We start from the raw sequence: 19349 nt of genomic DNA, 5'->3' as shown, positions 1-19349 counted from the left end.
AAACACTCACATTTTCACTGATACTTCATTATTACCGCGTTATAAAAACATCACTGATAACTTTTCTTCACTTTTCAGCAAATTTGCTTGCATAAATTACTTGAAATTCAATAATTTAACGGAGAGGTTTCAGAGCACGTACTATCAATCAGCCGTGCTGCCAACGCTCCGAGAATGACTCACAGTTAAAAAGTATCAAAAAACTCAAACAAAGATCGTACACCACGAGAACGGTTGATCGACTGAACAAATGGAAATTGTGAGTAAACACGTGCTGTAGAGACGCTGTAACGGTCGAAACTTGATGCAGCGACCTCTATACTCCACATTTGAAACACGATATCGATCATAGGTAGGCAAGCTATCGTTTAAAACTAGTGCTAATAGTGCCAAACCCTGCCGTCTAAACATGAAACGCTGTTTTATGCAAAAAATACGTAATTTTTTGATTACGCCTAATTTTTTTGAGTATTTCAATGAGATTATCATTCGTTGTTTTGCTTTCGTCTCGATTAGACGCAAATTTTTTATCTCCGTGTGATTCGCAAAATAACAATACACGAGTTATCGTACGGGTGTTTTTTTTTTCGATTATTTCTTGTGCTGTGCGATAACAATAGTCTGCAATATATCGGCAGAAACATCTTCTGCACACTGGTAGGGGCAGGCTACCCCGCCAGTGATCAGTCAACTACAAGTGGCATCTACAAGGTCGCGTGTAAGATACAGCCACTGTATCACAACACGAAGCTGGATCGTCATTGTTTGTTCTGCGGAGACACTCGATTGATCCTACTATCAGCCGTGAGGTCATGACTTAGACGTTCGGTGAAGTATTCACTTTAGATTTTTTATCATTATTATTAATATATTACTATCAATATTATTATTATTAATATTATTATTATTGTTATTATTATTATAATTATTATTATTATTAATATTATTACTATTGTTTTTAGTATTAGTATTACTGTCTTTTTTTTCATTTTGATCCATTGTAGTTTGAAAAATTGTTTTTAAAATTTAATATCAACTACTTGTTCCCCCCCACACATTCGAATAATTTTCGTTTGTGTGCGGTAGAGCGTAACGCTCCCGCAAAATGGACGACATGCAGGTGCAACTTTTCCTGGATGTGGAAACAAATGGGGAAGAAATTGAAATTTCCCCCAGCAGTTCTCCCTTACCTTCCCCTGTACCACCCCCGCTACCTAGCCCCGTAACAAGGGTACCGGAAATGCGGGTAAAAGCTTACCCAGATGCCGCTAGCGGTCCCTACGTTGTTTACTTCCGGCCCATAAAAAAACCTTTGAATATAATTCAAATAGGCAAAGACCTGGCAAAACAGTTTTCGGCCGTAACCGAGATTACGAAGGTGAGGCCGAACAAACTGCGAGTTGTCGTGAGTAGCTTGAAGCAAGCAAACGAAATTGCTAGCTACGAGCTCTTTACAAGGGAGTACCGCGTGTACATCCCTGCCAAGGACGTGGAGATCGACGGTGTGGTTACCGAAAGAAGCCTCACGGTCGATGACATTTTGCGTCACGGGGTTGGCTGTTTCAAAAACCCCCTGATTCAAGATGTAAAGATACTGGATGTCAAGCAATTGCATTCAGTATCCATCGAAGAAGGGAAGAAGAAATTCTTCCCTTCGGATTCCTTCCGTGTAACATTCGCCGGATCCGCACTGCCAAACTACATCTCTTTGGACAGGGTTCGTCTGCCTGTACGCCTGTTCGTACCGCGGGTCATGCATTGCCAAAACTGCGAGCAGTTAGGTCATACAGCCACCTACTGCTGCAACAAGGCACGCTGCAGCAAGTGCGGAGGCAATCATGCTGAGACCGCTTGCAGTGAGGATACTGAAAAGTGTCTTTACTGCGAGGGAACTCGGCATGACCTTTCAGCGTGTCCCGCGTACAAACAGCGCGAGGAAAAAATTAAGCGTTCCCTTAAGGAACGATCAAAGCGCTCTTTTGCAGAAATGCTTGAGAGGGCTGAGCCACCCTCGACAGGAAACATCTTTTCCTTTTTGCCAACCGATGAGGGTACATCTGACGATCCCGTCGAATGGTGTTCTTATGCCTTGCCAGAGGGATCTAGGAAGAGGAGAATGCTCAACTCTCCTAATCTTTCTCGCAAAGGTCGTAAGATAACCCCTAGCGGAATGACCAATAAGACAACACAAAAAGGAAGCGGTGAAGAAAAACCGAAGCAAGTACCACCCGGTTTTAATTTCAAATCAAACCAGGAGTATCCACCGCTTCCTGGGGCACCAAAAACCCCTCGTGCACTCATTTCTCGATCAGAAGACATAAAAGAAACAGGGTTCATAAAATTCTCTGATATTGTGGACTGGATATTTAAAACTTTCAACATGCCAGATCCCCTTCAAAACATTCTTCTTGCCCTTCTCCCTACAGTGAAAACCTTTTTGAAGCAACTCACAGCAATTTGGTCCCTCATTTCAGCTATCGTATCTTTCGATGACTAATACGTTGAAAGAGGTTAGGAATTTTGTCACTGTGTTACAGTGGAACTGCAGAAGTATCATCCCCAAATTAGATTTATTTTCACATTTGATAAACACATACAATTGTGATGCGTTCGCGCTCTGTGAAACTTTTCTCAATCCAAATGACCAACTTAATTTCCACGATTTCAACATCATTCGTCGAGATCGAGACTCACACGGTGGAGGGGTACTTTTAGGGATCAAAAAGTGCTATTCTTTTTTCAGAATCGATCTCCCCTCGATCTCGAATATTGAAGTTGTTGCCATTCAAACGAATATGAATGGAAAAGTCCTTTGCCTTGTTTCGTTATATATTCCCCCATCCGCGCGGATTGAACAGAAGCAACTCCTTGATATAGCAGAATTGCTTCCCGCACCTTTTTTGATTTTGGGAGATTTTAACTCTCACTGTTCGCTATGAGGGTCGCTGTACGACGACAACCGATCTTCTTTAATCTGTAACTTAATCGACGACTTCAATATGACACTTTTGAATACTGGGGAAGCGACACGTGTACCTAATCCTCCAGCACGTGAAAGCGTGCTTGACCTATCCCTCTGCTCGACATCACTTGCGTTAGATTGCCAGTGGAAAGTAATCAACGATCCCCACGGTAGTGATCATCTTCCAATCGTTATATCAATTGCTAATGGTTCAACTCCCCCGAACCCAATCAATATTTCCTACGACCTTACACGTAATATTGATTGGAAGCGTTATGAGTCTATTATTTGTTTATTTGTTTATTTGTGATTAAATTCATCTGACACTAAGTTTTAATGAATTGAAAACCTTAACTAAATTACAGCAAAGTCGAACTAATTAGCCTATTTTTGAATCGATGGATAGGTTCGTTGAATAAAAATAAGTCTTCAACTAATGAAAAGGCACGAATGCACGCGGCGACTGGTTCATTATAACCATAAGATGTTCGATGAAATCTAGGCACAAGTAACGAATCGTTGCGCAACGTTCTCTGCGGTGCTCGCAAATCAAGCAGCGAAAGCAGCCAAGGTGAGTCGATTTCTCCGTTGAGAAGCTTTCCAATAAGAATCGCTTGCTGAATTGATCGTCGTCGTTGCAGCGTATCTAAACCCAGGAGTAGACATCGGTCAGGATACGAAGGAAGTTCCGATGGATTGCGCCATGGTAAATCTTTTAAAGCCAGTCTGAGGAAACGTTTCTGTATGCGCTCGATTCTTGTACTCCACGAGGTTTGATATGGACACCATACAACAGCAGCAGTTTCCAAAAGAGGACGAACTAGAGCACAATATAGTGCCTTAAAACAGTGGGGATCGGAAAAATCCTTAGCTATTTTCGAGATAAATCCTAGTTGACGACTCGCTTTGGATATAACCGCTGAGCGATGAAGGTCAAACGTCAATTTCGAATCCTGCAGGATGCCAAGGTCGTTTACCTGATCTACTCTCGTTAGTGTAACGCCATCAATTTCGTACGCAAACTCAATAGGCTTGGAGATGCGATGAAATGTAATTACTACACATTTGCCAATACTTAGAGTTAGCTTATTTCTTTGGCACCAACTAGCAAAAATATTGAGTAATAATTGTAGACGTTCACAGTCCTCCACGGAACGCACAACGAAATAGAGTTTCAGGTCATCCGCATAAATCAGTTTACAGTTATTCTCAAGCAATAGGGCGGCATCGTTAAAAAATAGTATGAAAAGCAGTGGACCCAGGCTGCTTCCTTGAGGAATCCCTGACGCATCAGTGAAAGGTTCCGAAGTGCAGGAATCAATTTTTACTCGCAGTGCTCTATCCGAAAGGTACGATTCAAACCATGAAACTAGTTTACTTGAGGCACCGAGTCGAGAGAGTTTACAGAGCAATATTCGATGGTCAATCTTGTCAAAAGCGGCTTTCAAGTCGGTATATATCACATCCATCTGAGCCTTCATTTCCATGGTCGCAATACAGGTGGAAGCCATCGATCGGCCGGGCATAAAACCATACTGATCAAAAGAGATGTAATTTTTAGTTCGCTCTAACAGTACGCCGCACACAATAATCTCGAAAAGTTTTGATGCAGCAGAGAGACTTGTTATTCCACGGTAGTTTGACACGTTTCTACGATCGCCATTTTTGTATACAGGAAACATGTAGGACTGCTTCCACAAAAGTGGAAACTTTCCCTCATTGAACGAGCGGTTGAAAATACAGCACAGTGGATCTACTAATGCAGCTATACAACGGGTCAAAACCACAGCTGGAACTCAATCTGGACCAGGGGAATAGGAGCACTTCAATTTCTTCGCTGCTTCAACAACCATTTCATTTGTAATGACGAAAGATCGTAAATCGACCAAATCAGCTGGGACGTCAAAGGCAGCGTACTCGGCCTCCTGCTGAGATGTGCAACCTGAGTTGAAGACCGAAGCAAAATGTCTAGCAAAAAGGTTACATGTGGTTGCAGCAGTCGAGGCGGTTTCATCGTCGAGGAAAACACTCGATGGGATCGAAGAAGTATTCCGTTTGGAATTTACAAAGTTCCAAAAACCTTTCGGATTGCGCCGAAGACTCGATTGAATTCTCAGGACGTACGACTTATAGAGTGCAGCGTTAACTCGACGGTAAGCGTTACTGGCTATCTGAAAATTATACTTGTGTTCGAGTGTTTGATGGCGCCGCAATCTACGTTGACATGCGTTACGCTAACGTTTTAGTTTACGTAATCCCGGTGTACTCCACGCAGGCGAAGCTGCAGCACGTTTGGTTGGTACATTTGTCAGCAGCCACGAGCATATTTCGTCACTAAACTTATCAGCCATATCATCAACGTCACTAGAAGCAAAAAGCAGATCCCAATTCACCGTTGACAAGTACGCAAGTAAAGCAGCAAAATTGATCCTACGGTAATTAAGCGTTCGCTCAGCATTGGCGACAATCGGTGCGATACCATCAGTGACGGCGGGCAAAGACATCTCTAACGGTGGGTGGTGACTGTCGATAGGTAAGAGCGGAACGGGGCAAACATTGACACTTAACTTCTGCTCAAAAGTGCAGAAAACCAAATCAAGTGTACGATTCAGGCGGTTGCGTACGAGATTTGCCTGGCTTAAATTCATGAAATCCATGCTATCTAGTAAAATACTACTTGATTGAGGAAGTTGGTTTCCATTACTACAATAGATACCGTCAATGCCACTCATCCATTGCATGCGTGGTTGATTGTAGTCACCACAAACGAGAATCGTATCTTCTAGAGTAGAATTCGTTCTAATTTCGTCAATAGTTGCTAAGTGGTCATTCATAGTGCAGATGTCGCTGCTCCTGTCTGGCGGAATATACACTGCACAAATAAGCAGCTTTTTGCCTTTGACGACGGAAGACACACAAATCTGTGTTATGGCGGAATCTATCGAGACTCACGAGGAACTTCCTCCGGAGGAAGAATACGCGTTCTTAGCTGGCACAAATGGTGGGACAAAGAGTGCTCTGAGCTGTACGCGTGAAGGTCCGCGGCGTATAAGGACTACCGGGAGTACGGCACTGTCAGCCTACTTCGAAAGTACGAGGCACTGGGCAGGCAGATGAAGAGCTTAGTAAAGGCGAAAAAACGCGGGTACTGGCGGCGGTTCGTAAACGCGTTGTCGAGGGAAACAGCGATGAGCACTCTTTGGGATACCGCCAGGCGCATGCGGAACCGTGACGTTTCGAATGAGAGTGAGGAGTATTCAGATCGCTGGATACTCGATTTTGCCAAAAAGGTCTGTCCGGACTCTGTACCGGAACAGAAAACCTTTCGCGACGCGTTTTTAGTAACTACGGAAGAGCCCCCATTTTCGATGTTGGAATTTTCAATGGCTCTCCTGTCGTGCAACAATAAGGCTCCAGGGTTAGATAGAATAAAATTCAACCTGTTGAAGAATCTACCCGACTCTGCAAAAAGACGCTTGTTGAATTTTTTCAACAAGTTTCTTGAGCTAAATATTGTTCCGCATGACTGGAGGGAGGTAAAAGTCATTGCTATTCGGAAACCCGGGAAACCTGCCTCTGATCACAATTCATATAGGCCGATTGCGATGCTCTCTTGCCTCCGGAAATTAATGGAGAAAATGATCCTCTTACGGTTAGACAAATGGGTCGAAACAAACGGTTTACTTTCAGATACTCAATTTGGCTTTCGCCGGGGCAAAGGGACGAACGATTGCCTAGCGTTGCTTTCTACTGAAATTCAACTCGCATTTGCCCGAAAAGAGCAAATGGCTTCTGCGTTCTTGGATATTAAGGGGGCTTTTGACTCTGTCTCTGTAGAAGTTTTAAGCGCGAAACTTCATTCGCAGGGACTTTCACCAAATTTGAATAACTTTTTGCTCAATTTGTTGTCAGAAAAGCATATGTATTTCTCACATGGCGATTCGACAAGTTACATGGGCCTTCCCCAGGGCTCATGTTTAAGCCCTCTCTTATATAATTTTTACGTCAATGACATCGATAAATGTCTTGCAAATTCATGCACGCTACGGCAACTTGCAGACGATAGCGTTGTATCCATTACTGGAAGCGAGGCTAACGATCTGCAAGGACCATTGCAAGATACCTTAGACAATTTGTCTGAATGGGCTCTTAAGCTGGGTATCGAATTCTCTCCGGAGAAAACTGATCTGGTCGTTTTTTCTAGGAAGCATAACCCAGTTCACCTGCAGCTCCTACTAACGGGTAAAACAATCACTCAGGTTTTAGTCGCTAAATATCTCGGGATCTGGTTCGACTCTAAATGCACCTGGGCTTGCCATATTAGGTATCTGACACGAAAATGCCAACAGAGGATTAATTTTCTTCGTACGATTACCGGAACCTGGTGGGGAGCCCACCCAGGAGACTTTCTAAGGCTTTACCTAACAACGATATTGTCTGTAATTGAGAACGGGTGTTTATGCTTCCGCTCCGCAGCAAACACACATTTGATCAAACTGGAACGAATACAATATCGTTGTTTGCGTATTGCCTTAGGTTGCATGCAGTCGACCCATACGATGAGTCTTGAAGTGCTAGCGGGTATTCTTCCGTTGAAACATCGTTTTTGGAATCTCTCCTACCGGTTACTAATTCGATGCACAGTTATGAACCCATTAGTAATTGAAAATTTCGAGAGGTTGGTCGACCTTCAATCTCAATCCAGATTTATGACTTTATATTTTGACTATATGGCTCAAGATATTAATCCTTCTTGATACGATTCCTCCAATGTCGCACTTTTAGATACTTCTAATAATGCTATATTCTTCGACACCACCATGTAACAAGACATTTCTGGTATCCCGGATCAATTGCGACCCCAAGAGATCCCTAAAAATTTTTCCAATAAGTTTAAACATGTTAGTTATGATAAAAGGTTTTACACTGACGGATCTAATCTAGATGAGTCCACTGGCTTCGGTGTTTTCCACGAAAATTTTACCGCCTCCTACAAACTCGATGCTCCTGCTTCCGTGTACGTCGCAGAACTTGCTGCCATTCAGTACTCTCTTGGGATCATCGAACCCTGCCCATAGACCACTACTTCATCTTCACAGACAGTCTCAGTGCCATTGAGGCTCTGCGATCGATGAAGACTGTGAAGCACACCCCGTATTTCCTGGGGAAAATACGGCGGTTTTTAAGTGCTTTAACAGATAAAAATTACCGAGTTACCTTAGCGTGGGTCCCTTCTCATTGTTCCATTCCGGGCAATGAAAAGGCTGACGCTTTAGCTAAGGTGGGTGCTATTGATGGCGATATTTATGTAAGACCAATTGCTTATGATGAATTTTATAGCATTTTGCGTCAGAGAACACACAACAGTTGGCAATCATCATGGAACTCAGATGAACTGGGACGGTGGCTACATTCCATTTTTCCTAAGGTATCGACGAAAGCATGGTTCAAGGGGTTGGATGTAGGTCGGGACTTCATTCGCGTGATGTCCAGACTTATGTCCAATCACTATACGTTAAACACGCATCTCTTTCGTATAGGGCTTGTAGACAGTAATCACTGCGTTTGTGGCGATGGCTACCATGACAGCGAGCATGTTGTTTGGTCGTGTACCGAATACTGTGGTGTTAGGTCTGAGCTTATAGATTCCCTTCGGGCCCGAGGAAAACAACCGAACGTTCCCGTTAGAGACATTCTGGGAAGCGGTGATCTCCAGTACATGACACAGCTATACGGGTTTATAAAAAATGCTGGCATTAAAATTTGATTTCTTTTATCTATTTGCTAAAATACAATTTCTGTCACAAACTGAAAGAGAATGATACACCCGGCTGGAGACACTAAAACGAAGACTCGGCATCTCTATGTTTACGCAGACACCTCAGACCAAAACTGCTCAAACAGAACATCACTGGTTAGCCACGTACAAATGAATACATTCTGTAATATAAAATAGTTAAAAACAATATTGTAACACCCCTCCTCTCACCTTAAATCCCCACTAGCTCGCGGTCGGCCGCGAGAATGAAAAAAAGGCCTCCCTCTTTTCCCTGCTAATTTAGAATTTAAAGAAAAATGTTCTTGGCTCAGTTAAACATAAATTGTATCGTGCCGTGTCAAATAAACTATTTAAAAACAAAATCGATCATAGGTAACTTCTACTGGTTTACAAAGCCTCGAAATTAAAAACAAAAACAAGCATGGCCAAAATAAACGAAAAATGTTATTTTGGAGCATAAAAGTTGTTCGGTAACAATTGATTTTAACGAATTTTAAGTTGAGATCAGTACTTGGGCGATGTAGATTTTGATTCTAGGATAGTTTTAGCATGATTGATTCCAATAAAAAAAATGACAAGAAAAAAATTTTTTTGGTAGATATTACCCCTAAGGGGGGACCCTACTCTGGAAAGTCGAAAAATAATAAATTTTCGTATTTTTTTTCGGATGCTTAGAGTAGAGTGATGTGTTCGGATATTGTGGCTGTTGATTAAGGTATATTTGAAGATACATTTTGCACGTTCTGGATACAAATATAGTGAGGATTTCGCTGTAAGCAGCGTTTCTCTCGAAACCATGTTTTTTCAACTTGTGGTAAATTTTTCTCAGCATCTCCTGAACCGATTTTGCTGAAATTTTTTTTTAACATGTAAAATTGGATTATCTAACATGTTACGTAGCCGTTTTTTGATATCTGAGTTTTTCAATGGCTACGTAACAAGATAGATAGTATGTTTCTATATACTGAAAAAAAATTTCAGCCCGATCGGTCTACTAGAAGCTGAGAAAAACTTTCCACCAGTTAGGTACTGATATAGAGAGAGCATCCACGTTCCCAGCTGCCAACAGTGTAATACTCACTATATTTACATTCACGACATGGAAAATACATCTTCAAATATACCTTAATCAATAGCCAAAATAGCCAAACACTTCACTTTACTCTAGACAGCCAAAAAAAAAAAATATGAAAATTCATGATTTTCCGACCTACTAGAGTAGGGTCCACCCACACACCCACAAAGTTGCATTGAATTTTGAGTGGGTGCTGCCAGCCTCTCAGTCGAGTTGGCGCGAAATGCGTCCTATCTTTCTCTGATCCTCCCTTGATCTTCCGTTTCACTCGGGCTAATGGGAGCTTGAGACAGAAAGCAAATTTTTTTCTGGAAAATTTTTCTTGCCTATTTTGCCGTCTTTTTTAACAATTTTTATTTTCTGTCTTTCTTTTTTTTTCTGATTAATTTTCGCAGTTTTCGCAGCATCCTTTTAGCATCCAGCATCCATTTGGCTTTCACTTTCTTCATTTAGTAATATGGTTTTTTTGTTTTCGCTTAATTATTTTTCTTTCTGTTTCACTTTTTCATCTCCTGCATTTTCTTCTTTATTGTTTTTTTGACGTGAGACACGTCTTTGTTTACTATACTGGGATGCATTCTGTAAAATTGGAAATGAAACGGGCAAATGTTGCGTCAGATTTCAAACGCTAATAACAGCATAACCACATGATGGATAACAATAACCAATATGTTGTTGGATAGATAAAATGTATAACAATTTTGTAATGTGTTAATTACCACTCTAATTTCATTGCCAAGCGGTAAAATTGATGATAATTTCAATAACAAATTTACGCGAATAATGAACCAATTACATGCGTGCATTCCTAGCACAGACGACGTGAATGGACACCATCCGTTCCCTGTGATATTCCCTGTATCAATTTCGAAATAAAAATTGACAGACTCTCCCCGTCCCAATAGGTCAATTTATTTTTGCTTCCATGAGCTTTGACTAATATGATGTCTCGAAGGTAAAAGTTTTCCTAAAAGTTTGAAACAATACCCATCCTTGAACAATCTCTAAACCTGCGTGTTAGGTACTGTAGAACCTAATAAAACTGATGTCTTGAAAGAAAACATGCCAGTAAAAGCAACAGTACCAGTGGAGTATAGATCCGCAGGTCTCTTGTCGTCTATGATTGCAGTGGTACTCTTCTATTCGTACTGCAGCGGTACTATTCGTATTGCAGTGGTACACTTTTGTTCGTACATTTCTATTCGTATGCAATTGAGGAAAAACTACAATGCTGCTGTTGATGGTGATTGAAAGTTTATTTCATAAATATGATTGCCATAAATTACTCAAAAAGAATTGTAAATTTTTGCAACGGATATTTATTTAATTTTATCTTCGATATTAACTAAATAATCGTGACCGGATAGTATCGAAAGAGTAAATTCCTATATATATATACATTTATAGAAGAGTAAGAACCTGCGAATGCTTGTGATATTTTAGTTGATTTAGTAAGATTCGTACAGAATCTCTTTTTACATTTCAAAATTGTTAGATGATATATCATTATTCTAAGCTTAACTATAATAAACGTATATTCCCTGTCTTCGTAATACAGCGAATGTAGTTGCAGGCAAATGAAACAATTGTCAAGCAAAAAATAAAAATGTAATTGTGGATTTCTACGATTTTTTGCTGGAACTTGTTAGGAATTTTGTTCAAAATATTTTCTTATGTTTTCCAATTGATTAACCTTTGTAAGGGCTTCCATATTATTTTGAAAGTAAGATCCATACTATAGATTTGATTTAGTTAGAGTTAAATAAGACAAAACCATTCATAATGATAACGTAAGCATTATTGGATTTGGTTTTTGAGGATATTGAGATAATTCTGACTTTGACGCATTATGAGAAATTCTTGGTGCTTCTTCAACAAGCACGATATGCTTGTGCCTTGTAAAATACATATTTTTTGCACAAAAAAAAAAACCAATGGCATAATATCGCCAAATATAAATGATCTTTCTTCGAGTGTTGTTGAATATATTCCAAAAATTGATTTCCAGGGGAGGCTGAAAATAAACACATTGATTCTGTCTGCAGACTCTGTATATTTTGTAACAAAAAATCCCCTAATTCCAGTGTTTAGTCCCACGTCACCATTTCAAACAACCCTAGGGCTGTATACCTTGTAGTATTTTAAGATACATACAACTTTCTCCCTTTAAACTTGTGTCGTTATTTTTTTTAGTTACTGTTACTGTAGTTACTCGCTTTTGTTGCTTTTCTCTACGAGCATTCTTAATAAGAATTTTCCTTTTTCCTTTTTCATTTTTTGTATTTTTTATTATTTTCGGGCTCTGATCACCGTGTGGTTTAATTTGTCGAGTTTCAATTGAATTTCGGTAGGTTTTCCGTTTTATTTGAAACAAATTTGTTCACGTTTTGGTTTTCTCATTCTTTTTTTCCTACCGTTTTTGTGTCTGTAATTTTTATCCTATCAATTAGTTTCCCAATTTTAGAAACCAGTACATATTTTGATTTCGCAAAAAAATTAAGTTTTTAAATTTTTACTTCACAGATGGTTGGAACGATCACCGCTTACTTGATAATTATGATACAATTTGAGTTATCTGCGTTGTGAATGTGGACATGGGTAAGTTCGATTTCTAGTTATTTTTTCGTTGGTTTTTTTATTTGCCATCTACGTTTTTCATGACCGATTTTTGTGTCTCTTCTAAGTTTTTTGATTATTTTGTGACCTGTCATTTCTAGCTTTTGTAATGGTTTTTTTTTCCTTCCTTGATCTGTTTTTTTTTCTTGCATTTTTTTATTTGTCACTGCGTGGTGTTTTTTTCATTTTTTCTTGTTTCGTCTTTTGAATGTACTGTTGGGTTTTTGAAGTTCGTTCAGGATTTATATTTTTTGCTTGTGTGTGTTTCGTCGTTTCTTATAGCTAAAAATTTTGATTTTGTTCTTTCATAAACTTATTTTCACTGATGTTTGTCACTGCTTTCCCGATAATTTTCGTAGAACTTCAGCTATCTTTGTCTTAAAACAACATGATAATAAGTAAGTGTTATTGTTTTGATAACACGAAAATCAAAACACACAAGAAATCACGTTCATTAGTCATTTGAACCGTTTTATTGATGTCTAATTGAACCTCCCACAGTAGAATATTTGCGTTACCGGGGGCAACCGCGATAAGCGTGAACGCCGTAACGATGCTTATCTTGAAAAGAAATCATTATCAACATGTTTATTAGGTTATAAATGTCAACTCTACCTGTCAATTAGCGATAATTTCTGATTACCTCCAATTATGTTTCTAACAAAAGAAATTCATGTTGCAGGCCGCACATGGTTCTTTTTTTAGTTTTATGCCATTAGTAGTGACGATGAGTAACAAAAATAGGTTGTTTACAAATACGTTTATACGTTTACGTTTTGACTTCATTCTTGCGCACTTTTGGCGTGTTTCCGTTTACGTTCAATGAATCAGAGCGTTGCTTTCGAGTTTCGAAAACTGCAGTTGTGTATACTGTGGTGTATTTGGTAGCTTATATTATCCTCTTAATGAGGTACTACGTGATGATCTTTTACCTCAGACTAGCAGCGAAGCTGAACAATCCGTTTCTGCTGGCCGCCACGCTTTGTGCAATTAACTTTGGCGGTTTGACAAGCAGTCTGGTGGAACTTATCCATCGGAGGCGGATTTGTGCTCTTTACAATGACTTGATCCGATTGTGGGATCAGCTGAGCGTGAATGCACCCGAAGGATTTGATAGGAAAATGTTTAACCGCTTCGCTTTCAAACTATACGCTATCGATTTGTTGTGCATAATAGTTTCAATAACGTTGAGAATAATTCAATATTTGCAGTCGAAAAGTATACTGGCATTCTACGATATCCTGGGAATGCTCATGACGGTCGGTTTGAATGCAACAATCACCAGCCTGTTTGTCATCGTTTGCTACATTGGGGCCCACTGTTATCGTTTAGTGAATTATCGGCTGCTTTTAGTTAACCGGAAGCTAAAATCGTTCGAAAACATCCAGAACTACTGGCGGATCAATCCGGAAAAGAAATTTTTGGTTTGCAAGAGTGTGACCACCGAACTGCACCAGTTGGCACTGTGGCATCGTGAAATCAATCTGCTGATGCGTAGTTTCGTGACAATACACGACCCAGCATTACTGCTACTGATGATCAAGGATTTCGTGCTTATTATTACTACTTTTTTCGGGTTTTATATTGTAGTTGTTTCGCCACTAAAACAGAGTCGACCGCCCGATATCGTTTCCTGTTGTTTGCAGTTTTTAATGATGTTGTACTATTTACTGCAGCTTTTCTTTCTGGTTGAAAGTGGGGCTATTTTCTCTAGAAGGGTAAAAGCTTGTTCAGCTATTTTAAAGATGACGATAAAAATGTACCATTTATTGTAGGCAGAAAAAACCGGACGAATTTTGGACGATCACACAGTTAAAGAAACTTTCGAAAGTGTTGAACAGAAGGTAGTAAGATTATTCGGTGGGAATAAGTGCTGACTAACATTCTACTCTTGGTTACAGGTTGAGCTGTTCAGTTTGGAGTGACTGCATCGTAAGAATAGCATCCAGAATTTGGGATTTTACAACCTTGACTTTTCTTTGATGAGTGCGGTTGTTGTTGTTGAATGATTAATATAGGAATGTATTTTTCCTTTCATGTTTCATTTTAGACGCTGGCTGCAATGACGAATTATATCATCTTGGCAATGTATAATCAGGACTTCCAAATAAAAATGAAAACACGCGTCTTGTTTGCTTTCTGGTCGGTCTCCAAGTGAACCTTTTTTATTCTCTGTCGCTAGCTTGTTCATGAACTACATGTGTGTATGTGTGTATACTCTGCAGTGTTGCTAGTGTATCTATGTTGTCACGTTTGTTATCAATCCGATACTACACTTCCCCACTTTCTCGCTGGTCCTGAACTATACCCACTTGGTAGTCATTAAGGTATCTGGGTTTCTTCGCCTCGCGGATTGGTCGATCTGCATGTTGAAAATCCAGAGTCCAGTTTGATGTGTCCTTGTTCGTCAGTTCCTGGAGCTCTCCGCTGTTGTTCGGGGTGACCGGATTCTCGTGGTTTTGCTCCGTGTACATTTCTATTCTCGAGGTAAGTGGCTTCAGGTGAGATACATTACGATGATAGATTTTTCCCGTTTCTTTGGATTGGATTTTTACATCTGCACTGTTTCGTTTCATAACTACCATTTCTTCGGGACTGAAATTAGAAGAGAGCTTGTTATCTTTTGTCATTCTTTTTGCGACCACCACATCTCCTTCCTTCAGTGCATTTGGACAGGCTTTCCTTCTTCTGTCCGCGTATTCTGCGTATTTCTTCGATAGACTTTTTCAAACCTGTTGGAAAAGTTGGAAGTTTATCTCGCAGCACTCTACCGAACATTGATGCAGAAGGTGCCACTCCCGTAGTAGAATGAGGTGTCGAATTATACATCAGGAGATACATTCGTAAATCCCACTTCCAATCCACTTTACAAGATTCCTGGCTGATCTGAAGTCGTTTTTTTAGGGATCTGTTAGCGCGCTCAACTTCACCATTGGCCTGAGGCCAGTATGGTGTGGTTTTCCGCAGCTCAATTCCAAACTCGGTACAAAAGCTTTGCAGCGACTCACTCATGAATTGCGGACCATTGTCCGACTTGATAGATTCCGGTATGCCATATCTGCAGAAGGTTTCATGAAAAGCCAAAATCGTATTCTTTGCCGAAATTTCTTTCATTATAATAACCTCAATGAATCTACTGAACTAGTCAACCAAAACCAAAAGGTTATGACCTGTTGGCAATGGACCCATTAAATCTACCGCAATGTGAACCCATGGCTTATCTGGCATCTTCGTGCTAATTACCGGCTCTGTAGTCATCAAAGACGACACCAAAGTGCAGTCCTTACAACTCTTGACAAATCGCTCAGTTTCTGTGTCTATTCCCGGCCACCATACCTTCTGCCGCAGACGTCGTTTCATCACAACAACCCCCGGATGCCCTTCGTGCGCTAGCTCCAAAATTCTATTACGCAGAGTTTTTGGTATCACGATCCTCTCTCCGCGCAGGAGCAAGTCCGATGCAGCACAGAGCTCCGCTGCATACGCTTTGTACGGTTTAGCTCTTTCTGACCATGTTTCACCTTCCAGTGCTGAGACAACTTCCTGAATTTCTATGTCTTTTCCAACTTCTTTCTGGAGTTCTTGCACGGTTATTCCACGGGTGCAGACATGGTAGCCAACATCTGAACGTAGCACTCGTTGTCCGGGTCAAACGGTTCCGAACTCGATACTGAAAGCCTCGACAATACATCCGCCAAATTTGTTGTTCCTGGTTGATGTACGACATCATAGTTATACGACTGAAGTCGTAACACCCAGCGTTCAATCCGGGCACAAGGCTTAGAATTTGGGCCAAATAAAAATTGCAATGGTTTGCAATCAGTTATTAACATGAACTTTGCACCTTGAAGATAGAGCCTAAAACGATCAACCGCCCAGACCAGCGCCAGAGCTTCCTTTTCAGTTTGAAAATATTTCTTTTCCAAGTTTGTGAGTGATTTACTGGCAAAAGCTATTATTCTCTTTTGTCCTTGTACGTCTTCCTGTAACAAAACCGCGCCTAGGCCAGTAGGACTTGCGTCTGCAATAAGAACAGTTTTGTCTCTTAAGTTGAAGAATCCCAATTGCTTGATATCTCTGACTGCTTGCTTAATTTCGTCGAACGCCTGTTGATGTTTTTCTGACCAAAAAACTTGCTTTCGCTTTTTAAAAGTGATCTCAGTGTATCCGTTTTACTAGCCAGATGTGGAATGAATCTTCCCACATAGGTCACTAGACCAAGGAAGCTCCTGAGCTCCGCTGTGTTATTTGGTCTTCTGAACTGTTTTACAGCTTGAACGCGATTGGCCGTTGGTCTGATTCCTTTCGAGGACAATTCGTGTCCGAAAAATTCTACCTGTTCCACATTAAATTGGCACTTATTACTGTTTAAAACTATACCATATTCTTCGAACCGTTTCAGAAGTTTGCTGAGCCGAGAATCATGTTCTTCCTGAGTGCGCCCAGAAACAACAACATCGTCCAAGTAGACTGTAACACCTTCTAACCCAGCTACGATAGTGTCCATCACTTTTTGGAAAAGTTCTGGCGCACAACTGATTCCGAACATCAGTCTTTTGTACCTAATTAAACAAGCAATAAAAACCAATAAAAGAGCAAAACTAAAGAATTGAATAATATTGAAAGATCAAATAGTTTTATTGAATTTATAACATTTCAGATAAAAGCTATTTGTTTACCTGAAAAGTCTATATTATGTAATGAAAGTAGTTATTACTCTTGACTTTTCTGAAAGTTCCAGCTGGTGATACGCATCCTTTACATCCAGCTTAGAAAACTTTATTGCTCCTGCCATATCCGCCAATAGCTCTTCAATCACTGGTAACGGGTGTGTTTCACGTAACACAGCTTGGTTTGCACGGCGCATATCGACACATAGTCTGATGTCCCCAGACTGCTTCAGAACAGGGACCAACGGAGAAACCCATGGAGATGGGCCCTTCACTTTTTCAATTACGTCCATCTCGAGTAAGTATTTTAACTTCTCATGAATGCGCTCTTCAAGGGCAATCGGAGCTCTTCTGTATACCTGCTGAATTGGTTGTACAGACCTGTCAAATGGAATTTCCAAGACCATACCTTTGATCTTAGGGAAAACCTTGCGATCCGAAACATCTACGATACCTACCTCGAATCCCACCTTAAGTACTTTTAGCGCTTTAGCTGTGGAATCACCAAGTAAATTCTGTTGACCTCTTTCGACAACATAAAACTTTGCCAGCACCGAACGAATTCCTACCTCCACCTTAGCAGAAAACACGAACTTGATCTTCATAGGATGCTCCGAGGCGTAACCAAACAGTTTGCGATCAGCTTCTTTTGACAACTCTGTAATTTTCATACCACCTTCATACGCCCGATTGAAGGTAGCTTTCATGATCATGTTTGCATCTGCTCCTGAATCGATAACCATTGGTATCTTTATTCCACCCACAACGAAATCGAAAATATTCTTGCCCATCGCGTAGAAAATCGTATCGTCGGATCTCTGCTCACCGTGTACTTTGGACGTTTCTGCAACCTGCCTGATTTGCTTTGATCTACTAGCCTCAGGTTCGAATCTACGCTTGAGGCAACGGTTAATGAAATGACCTATTTCCCCGCATTTGAGACACTTCGCATTACGTGCTCGACAAATGTAATCACCTTTCAAATGCCCTTTTCGGCCACACGCGAAACAAGCTCTACTGAAAGTTTTTGTTGGCATCGGGTATGGTTTTGGTCTACCATGAAATGGTTCCGTCGCAATTTTGTTGACTGTGTCAACTGGTTTATTTTCATTAACCGTGCGATCTAACTCTTTCATCTGCTGCTGCACATCAGCCAACGTTGTTCCTAACGTAAGAATCTCCTCTAGAGCCAAATCTTTACCCAGTATTTGTCGTCGAAGGTCATTTGATTTGCATGTTTCAACTATTTGCTCTATAATCCGGTCTTCGACTTCTCTCGGGTCGTAACGGTCGAATTCACATCGTTTAGTTTGAATACGTAGTCTCAATATATAATCCGCAAATCTCTCATCTTGCTTCTGAATTATCTGTCGAAACAAATGGCGTTCGTAGTTACGTCTCCTCATAGGCTCGAAATGCTCGTCAAGTTTGTGAATAGCCACGTCGTAATAAGGGGGTCTACTACCACATGCGGAATTTCATCAACACCAGGGAGATGATCGAATATTTCCTGGATTTCTGCCCCTGCCAAATGTAACATCTGTGACCGTTTCTCCCAATGCGAAGTCACTCCGCCTGCATCAAAATATCGCTCCAGTTCTCTTTTCCACTTCAACCATTCTGACGGTAGCCGAGATCGGTCAGCCGACATTTCAAACGGCCGAATACGTCGCATAGAATCCATTCTGTAAAATTTATAAATAACAATTTCCCATATACACTTTTGAATAAAATAACAATAACTATATGGAGTGGATAGATCACATGGAGTAACAATTATTGGTAACGCATATCTGTAAGCAAAAATCTTTTGTTCCCTGCATTTTTTTTTTTTAAACACTTAACGTTTTGATTTGATTTTCAGAAATCTTTCAAATCGCCCGACGTTTGATAGTTATGTAACGAAAACGCTCACCTGTATAGGTTGTTCAATTACCAACAATCGAATGTAAACACAGATATACAGCGATAAGCACCCCAACAGCTACAGGTGCCTACATCAGCACTTCAAATCAAGACTTCCTTCCTAAAATATAATATACACGCCTGCACCCATTTGCAGATATTTACATATAGGCACACCGTTGCCTCGTTTTCAATTCAAACAATTTATTCGAGCACCAGTTGCTATGCTTTTCTGATTTTTTTTCTTGGCACTTTGTCATAATTTTTCTTTGTAGGCACACAGTTGCCTTGGAAATGCTGCTATCAATTTTTTTTTATCCAAGCGCACTCGTCTAATTTTCC

At 40.4% G+C, this 19349-nt stretch overlaps 1 protein-coding gene across 1 annotated transcript; it reads right to left on the bottom strand.

Moving 5' to 3' along the window:
* Positions 1-15048: 15048 nt before the first annotated feature.
* Positions 15049-15546, bottom strand: LOC129729258 (uncharacterized protein K02A2.6-like). The gene has a single exon (XM_055687769.1). It carries the CDS (start codon positions 15544-15546, stop codon positions 15049-15051), a length of 498 nt encoding a protein of 165 aa, XP_055543744.1.
* Between the last annotated feature and the right edge of the window lie 3803 nt (positions 15547-19349).

The sequence above is a fragment of the Wyeomyia smithii genome, chromosome 3, assembly GCF_029784165.1.
Source record: "Wyeomyia smithii strain HCP4-BCI-WySm-NY-G18 chromosome 3, ASM2978416v1, whole genome shotgun sequence".
In the NCBI taxonomy this organism is placed as follows: domain Eukaryota; kingdom Metazoa; phylum Arthropoda; class Insecta; order Diptera; family Culicidae; genus Wyeomyia; species Wyeomyia smithii.
Note: the sequence above shows the minus strand (reverse complement) of the source record. Positions and strands in the feature narration are given on the sequence as shown.